This window comes from Podarcis melisellensis, assembly GCF_964234715.1.
Source record: "Podarcis melisellensis genome assembly, chromosome: 1".
In the NCBI taxonomy this organism is placed as follows: Eukaryota; Metazoa; Chordata; class Lepidosauria; order Squamata; family Lacertidae; genus Podarcis; species Podarcis melisellensis.
In genome coordinates, this window is record NC_138528.1 from 60,343,532 (window position 1) to 60,368,236 (window position 24,705).

At 41.3% G+C, this 24,705-nt stretch overlaps 2 protein-coding genes across 5 annotated transcripts in view; one reads left to right on the plus strand and one right to left on the minus strand.

Moving 5' to 3' along the window:
- FANCF (FA complementation group F) overlaps nt 1-24,705 on the minus strand; it is a 327,076-nt gene that overhangs the window by 36,307 nt on the left and 266,064 nt on the right. The gene's annotated exons all lie outside the window — the stretch shown is intronic.
- The window catches only part of GAS2 (growth arrest specific 2), a 111,882-nt gene that overhangs the window by 15,706 nt on the left and 71,471 nt on the right, over nt 1-24,705 (plus strand). For 3 of the 4 annotated variants that reach the window (XM_081883125.1, XM_081883128.1, XM_081883127.1), the window contains exons 2-3: nt 2,658-2,819; nt 12,543-12,667. In XM_081883125.1, coding sequence (XP_081739251.1) covers nt 2,678-2,819; nt 12,543-12,667 — 267 coding nt within the window. In that variant the 5' untranslated portion in view covers nt 2,658-2,677. Of the gene's footprint in view, nt 1-2,369; nt 2,396-2,657; nt 2,820-12,542; nt 12,668-24,705 lie in introns of all 4 variants that reach the window. The other variant, XM_081883126.1, reaches the window with a different exon arrangement.

Sequence of the window (24,705 nt, forward strand, 5' to 3'; positions counted from 1 at the left end):
GAGAGGAAATTCCATTGTTGTAGGACAGCCACTTAAAACAACATCTGTATGTCCTCTGCTAGATGATCTTACACATAGGCACATGGATATTATTCCAAGGAGGTTCCACGTGATTAATCTTAAAGACTGAGTGGGGTATGATAGGGGAAGGAAACTGGTTTCCTAGGTATTTAGGGCTTTACGCACCACAAGCAGCATATTGAAACCAACAGGGCTGGTTGTAGTTTTTTTGTAGCTTTGGGTCACAGTTTATAATGATCATTCAGATTCATAACAAAATACAGGTTAGAAAAACACAAACGTCCTGTAGAATTGCATCTTGGCTTTACATATTCAACAGAGCCTCATTCATGTAGGAATTTAATCTACCAGATTTTTTAAAAGAGAGATCAAAACAGCTCCAAGGGACCCAATTCAGTTTATGACTATGGTGTTCTACAAGGGTTTTTAAAACCTGTTTCCCCCATGCTATTTTTCCTACTTAATATGCTCTCTGGCTGATATCCCACCCCCCATGTGTGTCAAAGGATGCTTGGACTCAACCCTGCAATTCTTTAAGTTCTATGATCTATCTGCATTTTTCTGGATGTTCAAATATTATGGGCAACGTTCAAATTTCCTAACTCATTTACATAGCAGAGACAGTACTCTAGATAGGCAATGAATAGCCAGTACAGTACATTATTATTGCCTTGCAGTTAAGGGTGTGTGTGTGTGTGACTTGTTCGAGCATCTATGCCTCACCTTTCTATGATAAAATGAGATTTAACCAGCTGGAAATGAACTAAAGCATCCATGACAGATGGCCATCCAGCCACTGCTTGAAAACCTCCAATCAGGAGCCCATTCCACTGTTAAACAGCTCTTACTGACAGAAAGGTCTTCTTGAAGTTCACTCGGAATCTTTTTTTTTGTAACTTGACGCCATTGGTTCAGGTCCTACCCTCCAGAGTAGGAGAAAACAAGCTTGGCCTTTCTCTGCCTATTTCTGCTATAGGTAGCCTTATATGTGTGAGTTTACATGATAAGTGAAATGTTGATGTTTTATAAATACCATTATCGTCTCACAGCAGGGAGACTGAGCGGTGCTGCATGTACCCTGCAGTTGTTTGGCAATTGCACTAACCCTTCTGATGCTTACAGAGAAACCTGAAAGTGTGGTCCTTTGAGAGAGACTACTGGCTCCCTACTGCTCTGAGTTGTGTAACATGCTGGATTATTAGTTTCTAATCCTGTTGCATGCTGAAAAACCGTGCTGCTTTTTGGACCTTGCCCATTGACTGGGATACTATCCAGCTTCCTAGCTTGACTGATTCTTTAGAATCTGAAAACTCCCCTTTAATTCATAATGGCACATGGCCTTTTCTTGAGCCTTAAAAAACAAACAAAAAACACCTCCACCTTGTGCTCTAACATTCACCCATCTTTGACTGGGATAACAGCCATCAGCCATGATACTTAGTTTTGAAAGATTATTTGTGGGATAAGCAATAGAAATGGGCACTGCCTCCCTAGTGGAGGTTACATTTAAGGAAAAAACATGGTAGATAAAGTCTTGGAAAGTCACAAAAGTTGTGAGATAGTAGAAAAAGTATCTCTCCCTCTCACCATTACTTATGCAATTGGGAGGCTCTTAAGAAACTTTGGCTACTTAAGAAACTTCAACATCATATATTTTGATCTTAACCTGACTGGCACTTCACTTCTAGTGCAACTGTCCCCAGATATTTGTGTTAATGATCTGCAGTTTTCTGCAGAAGTTATGATCTTTGTCATTTCACCCTTTCTCAGCTTGGTAGGCCTCATGTTGATAAAGTGACATTCTGGCTTTTGAAATGAGAGAAATATGCCTATTTTGCTCTACCTATTGCTCCTTCCCAACTCCACCCGGTGCTTCTTATAAATTCAACTGCTCTTCACCCCTCCCCCCTGCTCCATTTCCTATCTGTAGATTGTCTTAGAGACTTAGGTAGGAGTGCCCAGGGGTGTTGCAGGCTAGGTTGTGGCACAAGGACTCTGCAAAGGCTTTCCTGACAAAACAGGTTTTGAGGAAAGACCCAAAGAGAACCAGAAATCACATTTGCAAATCTAGACTATTTTTTAAATGAACGAATTAATTACTATGCTGCTTAATGGCAAAAGAGGCATTACTATACGGTACTCAACAGGCATAAGTCACTGAGCAGTTCCTTTGGCACTGTTCTGGGGTCATTTTTATATATGGCAATATCCTTCCCCCCCAAAAAAAAAATTAAGCATGGTATGGAGAATCTCTATTTATTATCATATCTGTTTTGCCATTCAATTTGCCCCTTTGCCTAATCATCTCTTTTTTTAATTATTTGAATCTTTTAAATCCCTGCTTGCAGAGATATTTGACAACATGCATACCAAGGTAAGTACAAATGTATCCACCTAGCCCATGTTCCTAGACTGTCATTAGCAAAACACTCCATTATATTTATTATTATTAAAAGCAAACTGGTTGTTATCATGTACATCGTTTCATGGAGCAAACCTCTGTTTGTCTGGCATTACACTCATATTGAATCTGACTCATTGGCAGCTATATATAATACTAAAAATTAGAAGTCTTCACACAGTATGCTAAACCAATACTTTCTTTCTTTTTCTTTCTTTTTACTTCTACAAAATAGATAGCACCAGTGGTTAAAAGATGTGCACCTCTCTCAGCCCAAAGGCCCGAGGCCCTGGCCTCTCCGATATGCACCAGTATAGCCAGTGGCTGGCTAGCAGACATGAGGCTAACTTGTTGCCGATGAAGGAGGATTTGGCCCTGTGGCTGACAAACCTGCTGGGTAAGGCTATTTTTCTATGCTGTGATTATTGCCAGAGCTTTCTAAGGAGCAACAGTAATTCTGGTTTGGGTTCCTGAAGCGCAAGTGGAAAGTTCTGCTCTAGGGTGACTGTTCGCATTCTGGAGTCTGTTATTCTCTCCCCCCTGTTGAATTGGGACATTTTAAAGCGACTTCCCAGCCCAGAAAGCCACAGCGAAACAAGCACAGACTTAACTGTCCTTCAGAAGCGATGACATACTATTTTGTTAGGTACTGCTGTGCATGGAAGGGTGCAATGCAAAGCTTTCTTACCTACTGCCACCATTATTATAATATATATATTTATAACCCACCTTTTTCCCCTGACAGGGACTCAAGACAGCTTACGGATAATGTTAATAACAGCTAAAAACATTGGGGGGGGGAACGACCTATTCAACCATACATATAATTACAATAGAAACAACATGGCACTGTCAGCTTGTTCCCAGCTTGATAACACAGTAAGCGTAGGTAATTCAAAATGAGGATTTATGGCAAAAACAAACAGATAGCTCCGGACGGCTCTAACAAAGTCTCTGGTACCATTACTCAAGGTGAACCTTCTGAAGACTCCTTCCGGCATCAACAGAAGACATTGAACTTACAACCCTTACGTCTCTTGTTTTGCTTCCTGTCTAGCAGCCCTCCCATTTGCCGACTCTTAGGACTTAGTGGATCAGCTCCAACCTCTTCCTGTTCAGAGAGGCTGTCTCTGAGTTGGTTTGTGTCATTTTGTGTCTCCTGTGAGTTTTGGCTGTGTTCTAGCCTGCTCTCAGCTGCTGCCTTATCAGCCTGCCCATCAAGGTCAGGAAGAGCCAAAGTCTGCAGCTGCTGGCTCTCCCCTGCCTGCCTGACACCTAAGCCTCTCTGTTCTTGGCTGCTTTCTTCCGTTGGCTGCAAACCTTCACTTGGAGCTGGCTCATTCCTGACAGGCACCAGCCATTTCAATAAAAGCAATCAGTTCCCTAAAGTCTGTTGGAACAAGAAAGTCATCACCTGCTAGCAGAAGGACAACAAGGAGGGAGCCAGTCTAGCTTTTCCAGGGAGGGAGTTCCAGAGTCTGGGAGCAGCCACTGAGAAGGCCCTTTCTTGCACCCCTTGTGCCTGTAAGGGTGGCAGGAGCATGAGAAGGGCTTCCCCTGAAGATCACATAAGCTAGGCAGGTTCATATGAGGGAATAAGGTCTTTCAGATAGCTTGGACCTAAGCCATACTATATGTCACAACTAGCACTTTGAAATTGTGCCCAGAAGCAGTCCAGTAGCCAGTGAAACTTTTCTAACAAGGGAGTCGTATGCTCTCTGTAACCAGCACTGGTCAGCAATCTCTTCAAGCCAGTTGAAGTTTCTGAGCACTTTTCAAAGGCAGCCCCAACTTAGACTGCATTACAGTAAACAGGAAGTAACTAAGGTGTGCATCACCTTAGGGCTGATTCTGGAAGCACACCCAAAATACAAACCTGTGTCTTCAGGGTGACTGTTACCCCATTCACCACAGGTTGAATCCCCAGGCCCTGTTCTGCCTTCTGATCGACCAAGGGTACCTCTATTTGTCTGGATTAAGATTCAGTTTGTTCACCCACATTAAATGTCCGGTGTATTGCAGTGTCTGCCTGAGAAATCTTTGGCAGGCTTTTTCAGTGTGCTAATTAAGCATGCTAGTGGTTTCCTCCCCATACCTTCCACTCTCTTTCCACATGCATAGATCTTCTTTGGCGATCACTCGTAGCCAAGTAAGATTGTTTTCCATGAACATGGTCTTAACAGTAAGTACGTAAGTGACTATGAAGGCCAATTCTGGATCCACATGTCCTTCCACAGTGGGGATATAGGTTTCTGGGCAGGAGTTGATCATGGTGAGGGTTTGCCAAGTGTGCCTTCTTCTTACCACATTTCTCCCTTTTGTCCTGAGTTCTCATAGATAGCAACATTATGAGACAGAACATACACCAGGACCTTATATAATAGCCTTCACAAGTGGGGACCAACAGCACAATGTAACTGCTGGAAGTTTGGGAAGCAGCTGTAGCTCGCTGCTTTCCTCCAGGAAAACACACTCTTTACTGCTGAATTGCAGCAAACATCACTCTGTGAAAAGCCCATTTGATGTTTGCTCTGATTCAGCAGTAAAGAGCCAGTTTTCCCCAGGGAAAGTGGCAGGACAAGCAGGAATGCAGACAAGCCCCAAGTTATGTATTTCCAATAATAAACAACTTTGTTAAAACAGGTAAAGTCTGCTCCCTAACAAAAGTTCAAACACCATATGCTGCTTACTCTTAATATTAAAGAACTCTAGTAGGAAATTGGGCTGAACAGCAGCACCCCACTTCCAACAGTGACAGCATATCCTCACGCTTGTTCAGGGTTCCAGTCAGCCATTCAGGGAGTGATATTTCAGACATTTGCATGACTTCAGATCAGAGGAAATTAGAAATTTTAAATGTTTCTGTGCTGGAACCAACCTAACAGCATAGTCCTAAGCATGTCTATTCAGAAGTAAGTCCTATTTAATGCAGTGGAGCTTATTCCAAGGTAAGTGAGATAAGGTTTGTAGCTTAAATTAATTCCGGATGAAATTAATGTGACTTAATTTATTATCATTTCCCCCCATTAATTTCAATGACCTAAGTGAAACTAATTTAATCTAGATCCAATTTATGTTCATCACAGCAAGTGAAGACAGTTCATGTCTGAAATACAGATTTTATTAATGTTTAGCACACAGCATGCAATTTAGATCTTTCTGTGTCCTTGTTCAGACATATGTGTATGTACTTTCATGTTCTTGTCTCTCTGTGTGTAAGTGGTATGTAGCTTGAAAGACTGTTATGGCATCCAGCCTACTCAATCTATTTACTGTCTCACTTTAATTGCATGATGCCAGCAAGTACTTTCCTGTGATCTCCTGCTGCTCCGCCTCCTCATCTTTTCCTCCTGTTCCAGCAGTTTTGTTCTTTTTTTCCTGCTTTGCTCTTTTTTTCTGGTCAAGCTGCTCCATCTACAACCATTTGCTTCTGCACATCTTTCCTCTAATTTATATTCATCAGAAAGTGGCTACCTAGGACAGAAATAATGTGCTTAAAAGCAGGCATCTGCTTTTCATCTGCTACTGATGTCTGGTGCAGCATAGTGGCAAGAGAATCAGGAAGGCCCAGCTTTGTGTCTTCCCTCTACTATGAATTCATTAAGTAGCCTTAGACACTTTCTCTTAACCTCAGTTCCCTCGCCTGCAATATGGGAGACAATGACACCGAATGCATAATGCACTGTGAACACCTGAAAATGCCATACAAATATTACGTATTGATGATGGTTTCTCCATTCACCAGAAGCTATAGCATCCTGGGATAAAGGTTGCATATGTGTTGAAACACACAATTATCCTAGCACATTGGTTTTCCTCCTTTCTCTCATTAAGATGCCCTTTCCACATCCATTTCTCTGCTGAGGAAGGTCTGGATTTTCAGGTGAGATTAGTAACCAAATATCCTTTCCCAGGCAGACAGCTCTTTCCCTCCCATATTATAATTTAGAGAAAGAACAGGACTGACTGTCGGGGATTAAAAAGGTGTGCAAGCATTTTGTTAGAATGAGTAATGGACACATCTAACACTTCAAAGCTCCCGGAAGAGTTTATAACTCCTAAAAAGTCTGCCCTGTGTGCTCATTTTGACATGGATCAGGACAGAGGGGAGGGGGGAAGAGCTTTCTGTCTTGAGTTCCAAGGACCATCTCCAGCCCTTTAAACCAGAGCTGGGGGACTTCTGCTGCTCTCCAGATGTTGTTGGGACTCCAACTCCCATTAACCCCAGTAAGCATAGTCAATGGAAAAGGATAGTGGGAGCTGGAGTCCAGGAACATCAGGGGAGTGGTGTCACAGGTTCCCAAGCTCTGCTTGAAGCTGGAATTCCCAAAGTTGCATTTGCTCCCCTTTTACTTGGATACAGAGATCTCTAGTTTTGGGGATGGTGCCAGAACAAGGATTTCGTGGCTTGAACATAAAACATACAGCTTTAATATTAAATGAGAAAATCCTACAGAGAGGGCTTTGTTTGCATTCCTGAGCAGGCAGATTTCACATGGACAAAGTCAAACATGAAATCAGCAAGGGAGCATGCATAGCAACTTGAGGCTCTGACATGCCACACCGAATTTTAATTCTTTATAAAGCTTCACAGGAGGCTTGGCACTCAGAAAGGGTATCTTTGGGATTCCAGTGCAGGCAACTCTGTTTTAATTATAAAACAATAAGGCATTATTAACAGTAAGGCATTATTAACATGGATAAACGGCCTTTTGGAAGCAAAATATATTTGTGATTCTGGTATGCATATCTAGTCTACATAGCTTGCAAGTAGTTCAGTTTGCACTGTAATGGGAATCTACCTAATTTGCACTTCCAAACCAATACATGATTCAAAATGAAGCTATTCTTTGAAATTCAGTTTTCAGGATTTTGTGATGCTGTGCTCCAGAGAAATATGCATATACTTTTGTATGTGTATGAGAGAGAGAGAGAACTTGCTCAAAACACTAACACCCCCCCCCCAAAAAAAATCCCTATATATATCTTAGAAGTGTGCATGAGATTGTGTATGATTTTCATGCTTTTTTAAAAAAAGAAAGAAAGCAAAGTGATGTGATAATGAATGGAACTAAATTTAAAACTGAAAAAAGTAAAAAATGAAGGAAACTCAAACAGACAGATTCCTCCATCCCTATGCTTCCTCTTCTAGCTCCACCTCCCTCAGCTGCATAAGGCCTTCCAGCATAGGCAGGGTAGGGAGAAGGTAGGGACATTCCATTCTACATCAGTATCACTGCTAGTTAGTTGTATTTATTGAGAGTGGCTGGAGAAACCCAGCCAGATGGGTGGGGTATAAATTATTATTATTATTATTATTATTATTATTATTATTATTATTTGATTTTCTTTTCCCCTCAGACTTCCCTAAATGCAACACATAAGCTCAAATATTTCTGTGTTTAAAATGCTGCAGTTTTGTATGTTTCCTCTAATAACTTTTGTACCTGACCAGGAGGTAATGCTCAAGCGGTAATAATGATGTAGAATAGAATCTCTCTATTTTCATCTGAGGAATGTTGGAGGGTATGCTGTTTGAAGCTGTATGAAATGCCTCTGCAAAAAACAGCAACAACACACAATGCCTTCTGGAATCACAGTTGTACTACATAACATTTTTTCATTAGTTACAGATGTTGAATGCAAAAACCCATTCACTTTGCAATAAGTACTTCATCTTGGTTTACAAAATGTAATCAAACCATAAATGTGTGTCAGACTATAAAATAATCTATTTGGGTTTAGATGGTGTCGGTAGAAGCATCTCTCCCAGCATCAGATTAACTTTTAAAATAAAAAAATGCTCTATATTTATCAAATCAACCCAAAAGGTAGGACAGACCCATAAATCCTGAGACAATATGTTAATTTAGAAGAATGACCATTTCATTCAGACTGGAAAGTGTAAAAAAAAACCCAGCCCCAAACTATGCTAAATGGAATGTCATTTGTGACAATTACACTATACACAAATGTATCAATCTCTATTCAAAGCAGTGAACAGATCCAGATTCTATTAAAATGTTAAATTCCGAGGAAAGAAATATGAAACTGCTCTGATGAAACAGATAGTTTTTGCAAAGTGAAGAATGTCGGGAAAAGAGCTTTCTGTGCTGTTGGTTGGTGTTTGTACACTAACCTGGCACTCTGAGCAGCTGGCACAGAGGTGACCTTGAAAATACAGATTTCCTTCCTCCCTGCATTATTTCTACTATGTACTGCTCAAGTGGGTCCTATGCCTATTATCACACAGGTGATATCACACACTCCCCATTCTGGAAATCTGCAGGCTTCATGGCATATGGATTACTCAAATACTAGCCATGTGTATGTTGATGTTGTAACATGCTGTGCAGCATATAGTATATGAAATCCCACTTCAGAATTGCCATCTGAATCTGAGCATATCATTTTCCTATTGTTTCCGATTGAGAGCTGAGCCCTATTATCTCAGAAGCAGGCCCAAGACAATTTGTGACAGCTTGCTGGTTGAAAGCTAATGCCGTACTGTATATCCTATTTTGTTTTGGTAACAGCAGAGACTGTTACGGTCTCAGTTCCTTTGAGAAAATAAAGTTTTCTGGGAAGAAGATACTAAAAATGATTTAAATATTAAACTTGAGGAAATGCAAGCATCACTTATAGAGGATCTCTCCAAAGACAGAGGCTACTTTTGAATTATGAATTATCTGCTTTCTATGTAATTCTAACTTGCTATTTGCTGTGCAAACAAGTGTGCCTCTCTTCAGTTGTCTTCTTTACTTTTATTCAGCTAGTGAAAAAAGAATAATTTGCAATAATTTAAATGCCAAGCCTGTTAAATCTATTTTTGATTTGTTACTTAAACTTGCAATTTGGGGTGCCAAGTTAAGAAAATCTGTGATTTCTGCATTGTTATTGCACTCATTTTATTTTTGGACTTAGCTTTTGGGCTGGCTACAACATGAAAACCACAAAACGCACAAGATAACATATCAATTGACAAATTTAACCAATGAAAACATAAACTGAAGCCTCTTTTATTTATTGAAAGTTGAACCCAAGCCACTCAAACCCCAGCTAAAACAGAGAGCTTTTTAAAACTTCCAAAAGTGATTTTTGCTGAGCTTTTGGTGAGATGCGACGCACTTGCTAACAAATCATTGTAATCATAACTTGGGACACAGAGTCAGGGCTGGCCCAAACTTTTTACTGTTTGATGTAGAACAGCAAACTGATTCTCCCCCATGTGTATCATACCCAAGTCTGTCCAAATTTTGGCACCTTAGACAAATTAAAAAACCACAAGTTTTTCTCCCTAAGAATAAAAATAGTATAATAAACATAAATGAAACAAAAAAGCGCTGTACTTTTAGGGCACCCAAAATCAGATGCCTGAGGTGGTTGCTTCGCTAGCCTTGGTAGGGCCAGCCTTGCTTATGAGGGAACACATTCTCCTTCTGCTGATAGAGAACAATGAAGAACAGCAGCTATACAACACAATGAACACTTTCTGGCTGCTCTGTGGAGGTACTGGGTGGGGGTCCAGGATTCAATTCAGTTCACATTTAAAGGTGAACCTAACTCAGTGTTTCCCAACCTTGTGCCTCCAGCTGTTTTTGGACTACAGTTCCCATCATCCCTTGCCACTGGTCTTGCTAGTCAGGGATGATGGGAGTTGTAGTTCAAAAACAGCTGGAGGCACAAGGTTGGGAAACACTGACCTAACTAACTAATTTGCACTTTCCACAGCAATATGTGAACCAAAACACAGCTGATCTTTGAAATTGGCATTTCTCCGAATTTTTCAATGCCGTTCTCTAGTCAACTAGTGTGTACAAAAATGCATATACTAGGGTGAAATGTGCATATAAATACACACACACCATACAAAATATTAAGGAGAATTGCTTTGCAAAAATGTGTATCTAAGGCAAAATTGGATATAAAAATGTGTATATTATGGAAAATTTGCACTAAAAAGAGCCAGTGTGGTGTAGTGGTTAAGAGCGGTAGTCTTGTAATCTGGGGAACCGGGTTCGTGTCTCCGCTCCTCCACATGCAGCTGCTGGGTGACCTTGGGCCAGTCACACTTCTGTGAAGTCTCTCAGCCCCACTCACCTCACAGAGTGCTTGTTGTGGGGGAGGAAGGGAAAGGAGAATGTTAGCCGCTTTGAGACTCCTGAAGGGGAGTGAAAGGTGGAATATCAAATCCAAACTCTTCTCTTCTTCTTCTAAAATGCTGGCGAATTTTCATGAGGAGCTTTTTGTTTTTTAAAATCACAAACTGATGTGGAGAACAGAAGTGAAGAAAAAAAATGAGAAGCTGAAATGGATAGATGTGTTTTCCCATCCCTAGATCTGTACCAACTGTATGTAGTAAACATAGCTGGCTATTTCTGGCAAGCTGAGGCCCCGCCCCATCTGGCTTGCTGCTCTCTGGGCCTGTGCTGCACAGTCTACTCTGAGAAAGAGTATGATGGTACTGCCAATGGGGACTTGGGAGCAAGGGGACCATGGTATATACATACTGTATAGAGAAGGCAATGGAGGAGAGGAACTGAGCTTGAGTTCAGTCAGTGCTCTGCTCTCTTGGTGCAAATAGGGCTGGGTGGTTCTGATCTTTAATCAGATGGTATTTCTAAATTGCAGTATCATATTGAAATGGAACAAAGGCCCTTTTGATAGAATGTGTGAGGATTCAAACTGGGGAGGATGCCTAGGCTGCATTCAAGCTCTGCCCTCAGTGATCCCACCCTTTCTTCTGACTGTAGACCCAGACTGGTCTACAGGGAGATTCTAAACACATTCAGAATCCCTTCTTTGATCAGGAGCCCTGAATGGTTAGGATTCCCTAACAGGGGTAAGTGTGGAACTGTATTCAACTGTGCTCAGTCCTCAAAGGTTAGGAGTGGCACATCCATGCTCCCTACCCTGTTTGAGCACTTCCATGTTCTTTGGAACACCTGAAGGAATCCTGCATACAGGTTCTGTAGGAAAGCTATTGCACATGACTGCTGCCCATATCTGTTACAAAATGGAAATGGATAAAGCATTGAAAACTGAAACAAAGAAAACCTTATCCCAAGACTCACCTCAGTTCTGTGCTTTTTGTTCTTGACAGGTAATGAAAGCAAACAAAATACATTAGTCTGTCTTCTCAGGCACATATGACATTAGTTGGTTTAGTCATTCTGGCAGCCTTCCCCAGAATACATAATAATTCATCAATGGAGGGGTGGGGAAAGTCTCTCTCTCTCTCTCTCTCTCTCTCTCTCTCTCTCTCTCTCTCTCTCTCTCTCTCTCTCTCATTTTCCTCACCATTTTCAAGCAAGTAAGTTTTTCTTCTGCAGTAAAATCTTTTAGAAAGTCTTCTTGAGCAGGTCTAAATGATCATGATGAAACAGACGGATGAGGCACATTCTATGGCTGTTAGTAACAGCTCCTTTCCACACAATTTGCCGCTGAAAAATAGTGCCAGGAGCTTGGGCACTATGAAATTCATTCTACTGATGGTCTCATATTGTCCCCGGTTGGCACTCTGCTTCCAGACATGAAAACTAGTTGTAATTCAGTTAATGGCTTTGCAGTGCTTAGTGCAGACAATGTTCCAGCCAAAGGTTTCCTAGCTGCATCCTGGTTATTTTCCTGCCTTTCCTCTTTTATTATTGCAGTTTTTCATTGTTATTTCTTAAGGAACCAATTCCGTGTTTATCCACTCATTAAAATTGATTTCTTTAAAAACTCACCACCACATTGACTTTTTTCATTTTATTTGCAGACATTGAGAAGTAGAGAGAAGCAGGGTAGTATTCACCTTACACAACCCCAACTATTTCACAATCCTATAATCATGGCTCGCTCACAGAGAGAGAAACCATATTTCAAAAAATATTAATACAATAATGTGCCTGCTCCACTTACCTTTTGGGTCCATAATCAGAGGTTTATTCTAAAAACAACTCCACTATTTTTTTTCAACAACTGGTGACCATGTACTTTGATAATATGACATCAGATTCCTTTTAAAGACGCAACTATAATTTGGCACAAACTAAAATTGCAATATAACCATACCTGCTCAGAACATTGGTAATTGTCAAAGCTGATGCTGAATGCTGTTATTTTTATTCCATTTCAGGAAAGGAAATAACAGCTGAGACCTTCATGGAGAAATTGGATAATGGGGCTTTGCTCTGTCGGCTAGCGGAGACTTTACAGGAGAAATTTAAAGAAAACTGCATTGAGGTCAACAAGATTGGAAAGGTAAATGTTGGTTAAATCATGAGACAGCATGAACAATCATTTCTTTGAAAAAGTTTAATAGCCTTCAATATTTCTAGCTACAATGATCCACCTTTAATGTTTTATCTTTACTCGTCGTCTTTCTTCTTTGCTCTCATCACCCACCAAAATGATTGTGGCAGCATTGATACAAACAACTTTAGTCAAAGCACAACTCAGCCACAATTTAGGGGCTGAAAAACAATGTCATTTCCACACTAGACATTTAGTGCTACACTTCGTTCACTCCCTTTTTAATGGGGCATCTCCATAACTTAGAATTAAATCAGAGCCATCCTGTGTTACCCCTGTGTTCCTCCCATCTTTTTTCCAGATTGAAGAAAATCTAACTTTTTCACTGAGCTACTAATATCCCCGGATGTGGTTCACCTTAGCACTAGAGTACCCAATGTGGTACCCCCCCCCCAAATCAAGGCCTGCTGCCCCTTCCTCTTTCCTTCTTTCAGGTCTTTGGTTACCTGGTAGGGGATGCATACTTTTTTTTTTTGTTAACCCCCCCCCAGTGTAGTTAGTGGGTGGCTCACTAGACCAGACAGATGGGAGGTTGTCTGTTATTGATGGGATTACAATTCCTCTAAAGAAGTGAGTATGCAACTTGGATCCTTTTAAACATTAAAAGCTTCCCTAAACAGGGCTGCCTTCAGATGTCTTCTAAAAGTTTGGTAGTTATTTTTCTCTTTGAGATCTGGTGGGAGGGCATTCCACAGGGCGGGTGCCACTACTGAGAAGGCCCTCTGCCTGGTTCCCTGTACCTTGGCTTCTTGCAGCGAGGGAACCGCCAGAAGGCCCTCGGCGCTGGACCTCAGTGTCCGGGCAGAACGATGGAGGTAGAGACGCTCCTTCAGGTAATGACTTCATCTTGCCTTCCTCGGACTTTGCCTTCTTGGGACTCTGCGTCCCATGCTGGAATATGACAATGCTGAGTTCACATTTCCCTTTTCACTGGAGTCATTTGGATTTCACAGAGTCCTTTTCTTTCCCAGTGGTCTGTGGGAGTCATGTGAATGAGATTAGAAAACCTCATTCCAAAGCTATGCAGTGTGTGTGTGTTATTTCACATTCTGTAGCGTAAGAGTGCAAAGAAATGGCAGCGTAATGGCCTTTGTGTCTTTGCCAATTGTTACGGAGGCATCCCCTCCCCACCCCCCTGTTTCACACTGTAATTCCCTGTGTAGAAAGTCTCAGGCAGCAGACTCCACAACTGGAAAATGTGGGCCTCGGTGCCAAGAACGTTATCCGAGAATAAGAGTGCATGAAATTCGGCATAGTATGGATTCCATATTACCCCCTCGAACCATTAGCCTCTGCCGCATTCATAATATACGTGCTGTCATGGAGCCATGAGGCTGTGCAGGGATTGAGAAGCATAGTATGGCTTTCATCCAGCTGCTACCTTAAAGATGGCTTTTTGCGGCAGGCAGCTGGGCCTCTTAGACACTTCAGCTGCTATTAAAATAGATAAAGCACTCTGGATAGATATATATATATATATATATATATATATATATATATATATATATATATATATATATATATTTGTAGGTAGGTGTGGGCTGATACAAAAAGTGAAACAGCTGCCAGAGGAACTGTGCTGGAGACAGCAGCCAGGCTGCAGCTGAGTGAGGGGGCGGCTGTCAGTGTATGAGAAGGCCAGAGCAGGGAGAGAATATTACAAGTCAGTATTTTCATAAGCTTGAAGGAGTATGGGTGATTTCTGCATACTGTGTCAGGGCTGAAAAAAATTTCCATGAGAAATACCCTGTCAGTCACTGGCTTTTCTATATCCCCCCTCCAATCAATTAAAGCACTACCGCTGAACCTCCTGAAAGCATTCCTTAAAAACAGTAATGGAAGTTCTTTGTGTATGGCCAAGTCACACAGCTTTGGATGCAAAAGAATAAGCTATTAGACATGCATATTGGATCTCATTGATGGGTATCTGCTCCTCATTGATGAGTAGGCCAAGGAGGAGATGTCTTTTAATTATATGGGGAAAGAAAACGCACAGTGAAATTTACTGGGATGAATCAAGACGGCAGGCTCCCATGCTGGAGGTTATGTGATTCAGCACATAAACAGAAAGGGTGTGGGAAGCAGAGCTTGGGAAAATGAGATACGAAATTGCACAAATTTGGGAATCGGCAGTGTCAGTGAACTCAAGAGCCCTTCAACCTGCCATTTCATGTACCTGGCATCAGAAAAAAGGAACCACACAGTATATGTGACTAGAGGTATCTGTTATGGTGAATCAGGGCACCTGGTACCCCCAGAACAGTTCCATCGGAAATCAATGCAGTGATAATTAAAGCATTGCCTCAGTGGGACCAGGGCAAAGCCTAGTCTCAAATCCTGGAGGACTATCTTCAGTCAGTGTAGACACACTAAGATAGATGGACCAATGGTCTGACTCTGTGTGGCCCATCTAGGAGAAGGAACACTGCGATCCTAAACCTCCTCTGCAGGAGAAGAAAAGGCTAAGAAAAGGCCCTACACAAATCTGGAGCGGAGATGGCACCTTGTCCACCTCCTTCTGGTCAACTTCCTGTGTTCTGTGATACCTATGACACAGTTCTTTGGAGACAAGGATTGCTGATATGAGTGTTTACCATATAATCAGGCCAACCATGTGGGAAGCTGACATGTACCTCAGTGGCGTGTGACTGAAGCCAAATGGAATTCATTTTCATGGCAAGTCAGCTGTAGTGTTGACATTATATTTGAATAGATCTTTATTGTTTCTAAATGCTGTGGTTGAGCTTTTAAGTGGCAGCGTTTTTAATATAGGTGTTCAGAACCAAAATATAAATAGGCGTTAGATGCTCAAGCTTCTATTTACCTTAACCAAATTGCTGTTTTCAGAACAAAGAAACACAATTATTAATATTTTCAAAGCTAATGTTAATTGGATTTAAAGACATAACAATCTCTTAGGAGACAAAGTAGCAAAAAATGAGCATTGCCTTCAGAAGTACAAAACGTTGAAGGCATTATATTTCCTTGCAAAAGCAAAAGCAAAAATTAAATTAGCAAAACATAGGATTTTCTCTTCCTTATTTGTCAATAAGCGTTCATGTGCTTTTGAAAAGAAACAAAAGGTTGAGCTTTTCTAATGATTGCATTTGGTAGTTTCTGCTGGTCATAGAACAATTCAAAGGTACTTCTGGAGGGTAAAGTGGCAATTCTGGGGAAACTGAACATTCATTTTGCAAGAGTTGAAATCATGTTGACGATGTTCCCTAGAGGGTCTGAAGACCTGGTCTTTTGCTCTCTTGAAGACAGTGTTATCTTCAAAGTTGTGGAGGGCTTTGGTGACACTCATATTTCATCTTTGCAGTGACTCACTTGGAGTGACTAATGCTATAAGGTACTGGTGATGTCAGTCAGATAAGCACCATCTGGCCTTAAGTGTGGTCCTGTATGGCTCCACCTTTGATTGCAAAGGAGAGAGAAAAATAGGCTTCCTTTGCATATTTCCTTTCTTGCTGACATGCTTTCAGAGGCCACGACAGCGTAGGGGTGCATCATTATCTCCTTCTCAGACTGATGGAATGCAAGAAAGTGTACTGGTCCTGTCAAACTCAATTTGAGCACTGCTGCCTCCATAGTAGAAAGCACTGGGAATAGTCTCCATCGAAGCATCAGTGTGCAAAGTTCCCGATAGCAAGACTATAAGGGTCCCATTGTGAACAATCTGGGACAACTGGGGAACTGGGAGTTCACATTAAGGGCATGAAATTTCCATGAGTCATGTGGCACACGTTTGGTTTTGTCTGCAAACATGCCTGGAGCTGCTTCTCTAGATAGACATTAAGGAATATTTTGCAAATACAAGCCCCCTTGTTAAGTACGTTCATGCAAGAGTTGTGTTTTTTCATGTCACTGGTGTCCAAAGTTTTTAGGCCAGACACCACAATGCCTTTTTTCTTCAGTACATTTCTCTGTACTGGGAAACACCAATCCCCATCACAGAATGCTGATGTAAACCTTCTGAAACTTCCGGTGTGTTTGGAACTGCTTGGAAACCACTGTCCTATGCTGCTATTCTGCCCTTTTGTTTGGACAATTTACACATTAGAGCTGCCACATGAATTTTTAAATTTGTTGAATGTGGCTATTTATTATTATGAATAAAAATCTATTATTTTATTTTCTACCATGTTGTTAATTACATTATAATGCTAATTCTAATACTATCACCAACTGTCTGGGTGCTGGTACGAGTCATGCAGCTGGGCTGATTTGCTACATTTGCTACAGGCAGAGGGCCTTCTCGGTGGTGGTGCCTGCCCTGTGGAACGCCCTCCCATCAGATGTCAAAGAAATAAACAACTATCTGACTTTTAGAAGATATCTGAAGGCAGCCCTGTTTAGGGAATTTTTTAATGTCTGATGTTTTATTGTATTTTTAATATTTTGTTGGAAGCCGCCTTTCTTTTCTATTCTTTTTTTGGTAACTTGCAGTAGCGTGGGAAAAAAGGCCTCAACTACATGGCAAGCTAATACACCCAGATGGGGTGGATTAAAGCACCTTCCATATGGAGTGTATTGTATCTCCAGGGGAGGAACCACAGCTCTGAATCTTACAAGCAGAAGGTCCCACGTTTAATCCCAGTCTTCCCCCATGTTATTTTTTTAAGGGTCAGGTAGCAGGTAATGTGAAAGATGTGCCTAAGGCCTTGGAAAAGCATTGCTAGTTGTAAATCACAGGAGACAATACTGAGCTAGATGAACTAGTCAGATCTGACACAAAGCAGGCGGTTACAGTGGCTGAACCAGTAGCATGTAGACTGATCCTTAAAGCCTTGATTGTTCACTGTTTCTAAAACTTTGATAATTAAGACCGTCCTAAATATCTCAAGAGCAGGCTACTGGCAAGATGTTGTCCCTTGCTGAAAGAGCTGCACTGGTTGCTGATCTGCTACTGGGTAAAGTTATTGTGTTAATTCACAAAGCCTGAAATAACAAGACCTCAAACTCCTTGAAGAATGGCCTGATTCCTTATGGTCCACCTTGATCACTGAAATTTCAATTCAGTTTGCATTTAAAGGTAAAGATACCTAATTCACCCTCCCCGAAACAGCCTAGGAACCGAAATGCAGCTACTCTTCAAAGTTTACATGTCTCTAAATTTTGCAGTGCAGTTCTGTAGCCAGGTAATGTGCACAGAAATGCACATTACAGGGCAAAGTGTGCATATAAATCAATATATTAGTGAAAGTCACATACAAAAATGCATTATATTAGGGGGAATTGCTTGCAAAGATACGTCTATCAAGAAAAATATGCACAAAAATCCTGATGAATTTTCCTGAGAACTCTTTTTTAAAAAAATGCAAACTCATGTAGAAATGTGAAGAACTGAATTTAAGACTGGAAAAAATAAATAATTGAGAGAAACTGAAATTGACAGATTCCCCCATCCCTCGCGGAGATGGGGCCCTCCATTTCAGCAGCATCCCACTTGCTTGAGGAAAGTTGAAAACTTTCACGGGACTTACTAATAACTAAGATAGGTTCAGGGCTGAGGATGTGGGATAGCTAAGTGGTTGACATTTCAGTTTAGCCATTCAACTCTTAAAAGGGCTCTTTGGTTCACTAACATGAAAATAATTGCAAAACATAGCCCAGGAATGTCCCTTCTCAGCGCTTCTCAACCCTACCAAAAAGCAACAAATAATACCTCTGTGTATGGATTTTTAGAACCATTAAAACAGCATAAAGAAAATGTAATCATTCCAACCTGGATGAGGATTTAACAGTAGAGTGGATACGGAGGAATATAGCGATCATTTCTGAAGGGCCTGATTCCATTTTTTCCCTGCCTGTGAAACCTACCTGTGGGACGCCATGTGGTATTTGCATTATGACTAAATTTATATTCCAGCAGATTTAAGAGACAGGGAGATTCAGTGACAGTTATGTTAATAAATGCTGGGGATTTGTATAGTAGTAAATGGCTGGTTTTACCCATGTTATGGCTAATGACCTACTGCCCCCAAAACTGCAGGTTTATTATTATAGCAAGTGTGATTCTGTAAAAAAGTGATTCATATTGCAGGAGTCCATTTTGTAATTTTCTCCCAGTGGCTTGGATTTCATCTCCTTGCTCTCCAGGCCATATTTTACTTCTCCTGACAGATAGTTAATTTGAGAATTTCGCAGCTGTACAAACAAATTTAAAACGCTGAGGCATGTGTGGTATGCACAGAGCCCACGTTAGCTTGGAATTATTAAAGCAACTTTTTTTTCAGATTTAAAGTAAACTCAAATAACACGTGTGTTAATAGTTATCAGGATAATATTCAGGGCATTCTTCCAGCTCTCTCTGAAGAGGGATTGCCATTCTGGTGTGACTACAAATGGGTAATATTGGGCTCTGAAATAAAAGCATATCAAACAGAAGATGGGACAGTTTGGTATCTGTCAAAATGGGTATTTAAGAGCAGTTTTAATATGTAGGCACTCAAATGGTACAGTCCTCTCAGATGACAGTCTCATCTCAGAGGCATGTGTGTGATTGGAAGGGCGGAACTGCTTATCTGACCTCCATTATTGCTGTTGCTGTGGTGTAGCAACAAGGGTGAGGTAGTGGCAAGGTTGGCATGGCGCAAACACACTGGTAGAAGCAATCTGGTGTATATGCTAGTGGTTTGCACCATGCTGACCTTACCATTCATTACCTTGCCTCCTCCTCACCCTCCTGTTACACCGCAGTGACAGGAGATCAGGTGAGTAGCCCTGCCCCACCAACCACTACTGTGTGAGGATGAGATCGTGAATGCAATGTGAACAGAGGGTGCAAAGAGAGAAACAAATATGCCCTGAATGAGGACTGGCACCAATGAGTGGCCCTGTGTATGCAGACAAACACAGGAAAGCACATTCAGCCAGTGAATACAACTAGGAGAGGAGGACAAAATTGTAGACAGGTGACACTGGAACTGTAGCTGTCAGCAGCAGTACCTTCCAAGGCCTACAGCTGTTTTTAACTAGCTGTGGTGTCGATTTTTGTGGAGAGAGAAAAGGGCATACATTTGCAGGGTGTCCCAGGAACAGAAAGTAATAGTTGGGTATACATTTATTTTTTAATGCTCTTTCACATCAAAATTTTTTCCTCCATGTAATAAATCTATGCTGTAAGGAACAAGCTAAGCCAGAACCCTTTTACCTCCTCAACATGGAGGGATATTAATTTTTTTCCCCAAATGGGCAACCTGCCAGTATTGTGGGCAGATTTAGTCACATTAAAGGAGTGCTACCAAGAGTGTCTGCAAGTTTGAATTGGTGCTCCATTCTCAGCTTGAATTCAATTTAGATTGTACTTAATAATAGCCCTGCAGCATAGGCTCTTGCACTGGTGGAGGAAGAGGAGTGCGGGGGGAGCGCACCGCTCCCGGCAGCGTGAACCCCAGGGTGCCATCGTGGCTGCCCTCCGGTGGCACGCCCTGCCCTCAGGACATGCTCCTTGCCCCCAGGACATGTGCCAGCCCCGCCCCCACCTGCTCTCCGCCACTGGGCTCTTGACTAGCATACAAATTTTCTCTAGGAAAGTTTCAGCCACGCATTTCATAGGTGTAGGTGAAATAGAAGTTACTGGCCTGCAAGCACCATTCAAAAGCCTGGACACCACATTTTGAACCAACTGAACATACAAGTGTCCGATTCAATGTCACTTTTGTCATGGGAGCTCAGCAGGCTTCAATGAACGTGGGCTCAGATCTGGAATATGCACACAGAAAATAATGCATTTGAGCATGTGCTTTCTTGCATGGCTGAGTAAAAACTAGCCCCCCCCCCCTCAAAAGAGATTTGCTGGTAAAGTTGCATATCTGGATATGAATGCACACTGCAATACTCATCAAGTTCCTACTGACTTCAAGAGATGTATCTGACGTAGAACAGATCTGTATCACAAACAAAGCATAACTAGACTTGAATCAGGGCCAGTATTTACATTTTGGCTCATATTGTCTGAGAAAGTATAATCCATGCTTCACTTACCTCCTGACTGGATTAATGTCCTTTACGTGAAGCTGCCTTTGAAGAGAGTCCAGAAGCGTCAACTGGTCCAAAATGTGGTGGCCAGACTTCTTTTTTTAATATCAGCTCTGTTGGCTTCCTGGTTTAATCCAAAGTGCTAGTTCTATCATTTTAATACTTAAATGGCTTAGGATAAGAATGTAAGAAAAGCCCCCCAAAAGCACCTGAGCACAATAGTGCTCCCTTCGCTTAAAATTCCCAGAAACTGTTATGTAAAAGGCATACTGTCTCTGGCAGTAGAGGTACAACATAGTCACCTAAAGCCTTATCCAAAATGAATTTGTCTAATCTCTTCTAAAGCCATCCGAACTGGTGGCCATCATTGATCTTGTGGCAGTGAATTAAACTGTGCTTCATGAAGAGGTATTTTCTTTCGTCCATTGTGAATCTCCCAACATTTAGATTTATTGGATGGCTTCAAATGAGAAAAGGAGAAAAAGAAGAAAAACTTGTCCATATGCACTTTCTCCACCCCATGTATAATTTATCAGATTACCAAACGAACCAGTCCTGGGATGAAATCATTGTGGGATGCCTTGTTCTCAGTGCAAGAGAGCATGGCCTTTTATGTGATGGTCCTGGAACTCTAGAATGCATTCCCAGTTCAGGTGCATCAGGATTAAGGCTTCCTCTTTGTACATCTTTAAGATACCAAGGGCACCTTTATTTTGATGGGCTTTTAATGTGCAGTGCATAGTTTCATTGCTCCCTCTTTTGATGTGTAAGATCCTTTGCCTTTCCTTGGCTATATGGTCAATTTTTAGAAATTGCTGTTTGTTATTCTTGAAGTGTTATGATTATATTTCATGGCTTAACAATTATGCTGCTCTGGGGAATTTAACTGATAGATATGCTCAGTTTATACTAAAGGGAATTTTTAATGTAACTCATCTGTGCTGCTTTGTGTTACTGGATTTTGTTTTGGTAGTTTTTTATATCATATATTTTTAGGGTGCTGTAAACCACGTGTCAATCTTTCTTTGAAATATGCAGTGTATATATTACTTAAATGAATGAATAAATTTCATTTAATATTACAATAATAGATCCTTAAAGACAGCATTATACATTGACAAACACATTAAACTAGAGTTTCTTGAACTTTTTCGTTCTTAGCACTATCATGAAAGCCTTGTCTCTTTCGCCTTTCTCAGAAGCATTGAGCATAAGCATGGTAGATCTTGTATACTTTTTATTTCACTGCTTTGCTGCTAATGTATGGTTTGAATTGGGAAGATGTAACCCTGTGTTAACATGTGTTAATCCATCTGGACAGGATTATTTTCACATGACTATAAAGCTGCTTGGGAGAGGATCACTAGTATCCTTGTCTGGGCTGTCAACAATATCTTACACCCATGTTTCAGAGACTCTAAAAAATCAGTACCTAATTTAGAGCAGGCAGAATGAAATAGACTTCATCTGCAACAGCAAGTAGGTCTTGCATCCAAGTAGCTAACTCTAGTTAGTGAGTGGCAGAAACCTGATAAGTGACAAGAAATGCACAATTACAAGGTAAGTGCTTTAAGTGGGGTATCAAACATCACTCCATGGTGCAGGACATGCAAAGAGGGGGGCACATGTAGCACACCCATTTTGCATGCAGAAGGATCCAAGTTCAATCCCTGTTATTGCCAGGTAAGGTAGGGAAAGAGCTTGCTCAAGATCCTGGAGATTTATTGCTTTATTCCATATAGAGCCAGAGCAGCAAATGTGGTGCCCTCCAAATGTTTCTGGACTAGAGTTCCCATCATCCCAGACCATGGACCAGATTGGTTGATGCTGATGGGAATTATAATGAAACGCTCCACAAAGGCTACCCCTGGTATAGACAGCACCAAATGGACAGCTACATGGATTAATGGTCTGGCATGTATCTGGAGTGGCAGGGGTTTCGGGAGAGGAGCCTCTGACTATGAATATAGGTGATCCTGATCCTGTGATGGACTATCAAAGGAATGCAGCTTGGACATCAGACCAAACTGCTGAAAAGCCCCATAGAGGCCATTTGTACCTCCTGTAACAAAGATCATTCTAATGTAACCTTGCAAACTGTAAACTTGCTCCTTTTGGATGTTCCCCATTGAGAACAGTTTGAACTTTAACTCATGAGCAGATGCCTTCAACTCATGAGCAGTTCCTCCATGACTCCTATGTCTTTCCTAGACTGAGTTGTACCTTTTTCGCTCTAGTTCCTCAAGCACTGCTTCGGCACTTCTACCATATCATCTGATGAAAAACAACTAGAGTTGGGTTTCATGTGAGCATTGGTGACACCTCATTCCTGATCTCCTTAGATGACCTCACTCAGTAGCTTCATAGTAGATAGTAGCAACAGGGGGACAAAATGGAACCCTGTGGGATCCCACAGCATAAATGTCTTGGGGCCAGTTGAAAGTCTTCCCTTGTCCTTTTGGAACTAACCATTAAGGATTGCAGGGGGAAAAGAATCACACTTATGCTATTTCCCCAATCCAGACTCTCACCCAGCCTAGATCCAGTCCCCTTTGCATGATCTCACCTTTCTCATGTGGTTCCTCCCTTCCCATGTTTTGAGAGGTGGGCAATACTGTTTGTGTCATGGGGAAGCAGCTCCACTGATACTACTGTTGTAAGAATTGTTAGTTTGTGATGATGATGGGTGAAGTGTTACTTGGCCACAACCTATACCTTTGACCAAAGCTCTGTGCTAACTGATTCCAGGCTTTTGTGACTCTTCTATAGATACATAAGTAATATTGCTCTATGAAATCCTAGAAGTACTTCATTTTCTCCATGATTTATCACCTCACCATCCCAGACACTTGTGGAGTGGAATGATCTGTTCTATATTAAGAGGGAAAGAAAGATATATTGTTTTAATTGTCAATAGAAGGAGTTTGGATTCCCATTTGTACAAGAGACATGATAATACATCACTGTCATATTATTTCTTAAAAGTGCTTTAAAATCACTTGGATAGCTTTATAACTGCTTAGTGTGTTGTAATGGGAGATTGCATGGGAGCGCAGGGAACCTACATTACTGGATGATGTTACAGCTTCTGGGCATAAATGCATGAGTATGGTTTGGTTTATGGAAATTCCTTTGAAATTATGCATGCCATTAAACAACTGATTAGTAGATCTTAGGAACAGATGCACCTAGTTACATTAGCTCTGATGGGCTAGTGTAATTTTGAATTTTAATTAAAAAACCAGATATTGGGAAGAACTTAGGCTAGATAGAGCACTCCAAAATGTTACCTTGATGAGGTTCACTTGCTTAATTTTGCATTTATACTTGCGATACATTCAGGGCCAGTCCTACCATTAGGTTGAATGAGGCAATCACCCACCCTCTGGATTTGGTATGGCAGACGCCCAAAAGGAACCTCTAGCATTGTGTGTACCTGCCTTGTGGCCCGTTCTAATATGACTGATACATGCTAATCTTTTACAAGTCTGGGGGAAATAGATGAGTCTATGGGCCAAATCAGATGTGGATATCAGAGAATTCATGATCAACCTTCATTTCTCTCTATGTAGGTATGTAGGTTAATGCTCCCCCCCCTCCTGTTTTTCTGATGAAAATCATCTCACCTCTGAAAGTGCTGCTTGCACCGCTGGAGAAAACAGGAAAGTATGTTGGTGCCTCTCCCAGCACAACAGTCCCAAGCAGATGAGCTGTACAAATCTACAACAGGATCAGAACAGAACCAAACTAGCCAGACAACAGGAGAGGGAGAAAGACAATGGCTTGTTGTAGCATATGTGTTCATGCTACAAACAATCACAGCTCTGTAGGCATGATGAGTGTGCACAGAGAAGCCGACCTTCAGAATTTCAGACACCGAGTTAAGGCCAGTTTGGAAATTTGGCTCTGTCTGTTAACATTCCAACATGTTTTTCAAATCATGGAGCCATTTTTATATATATATGTATTTTTTTTAAAAAAAACCCTTTATCCAGCTTTGAATT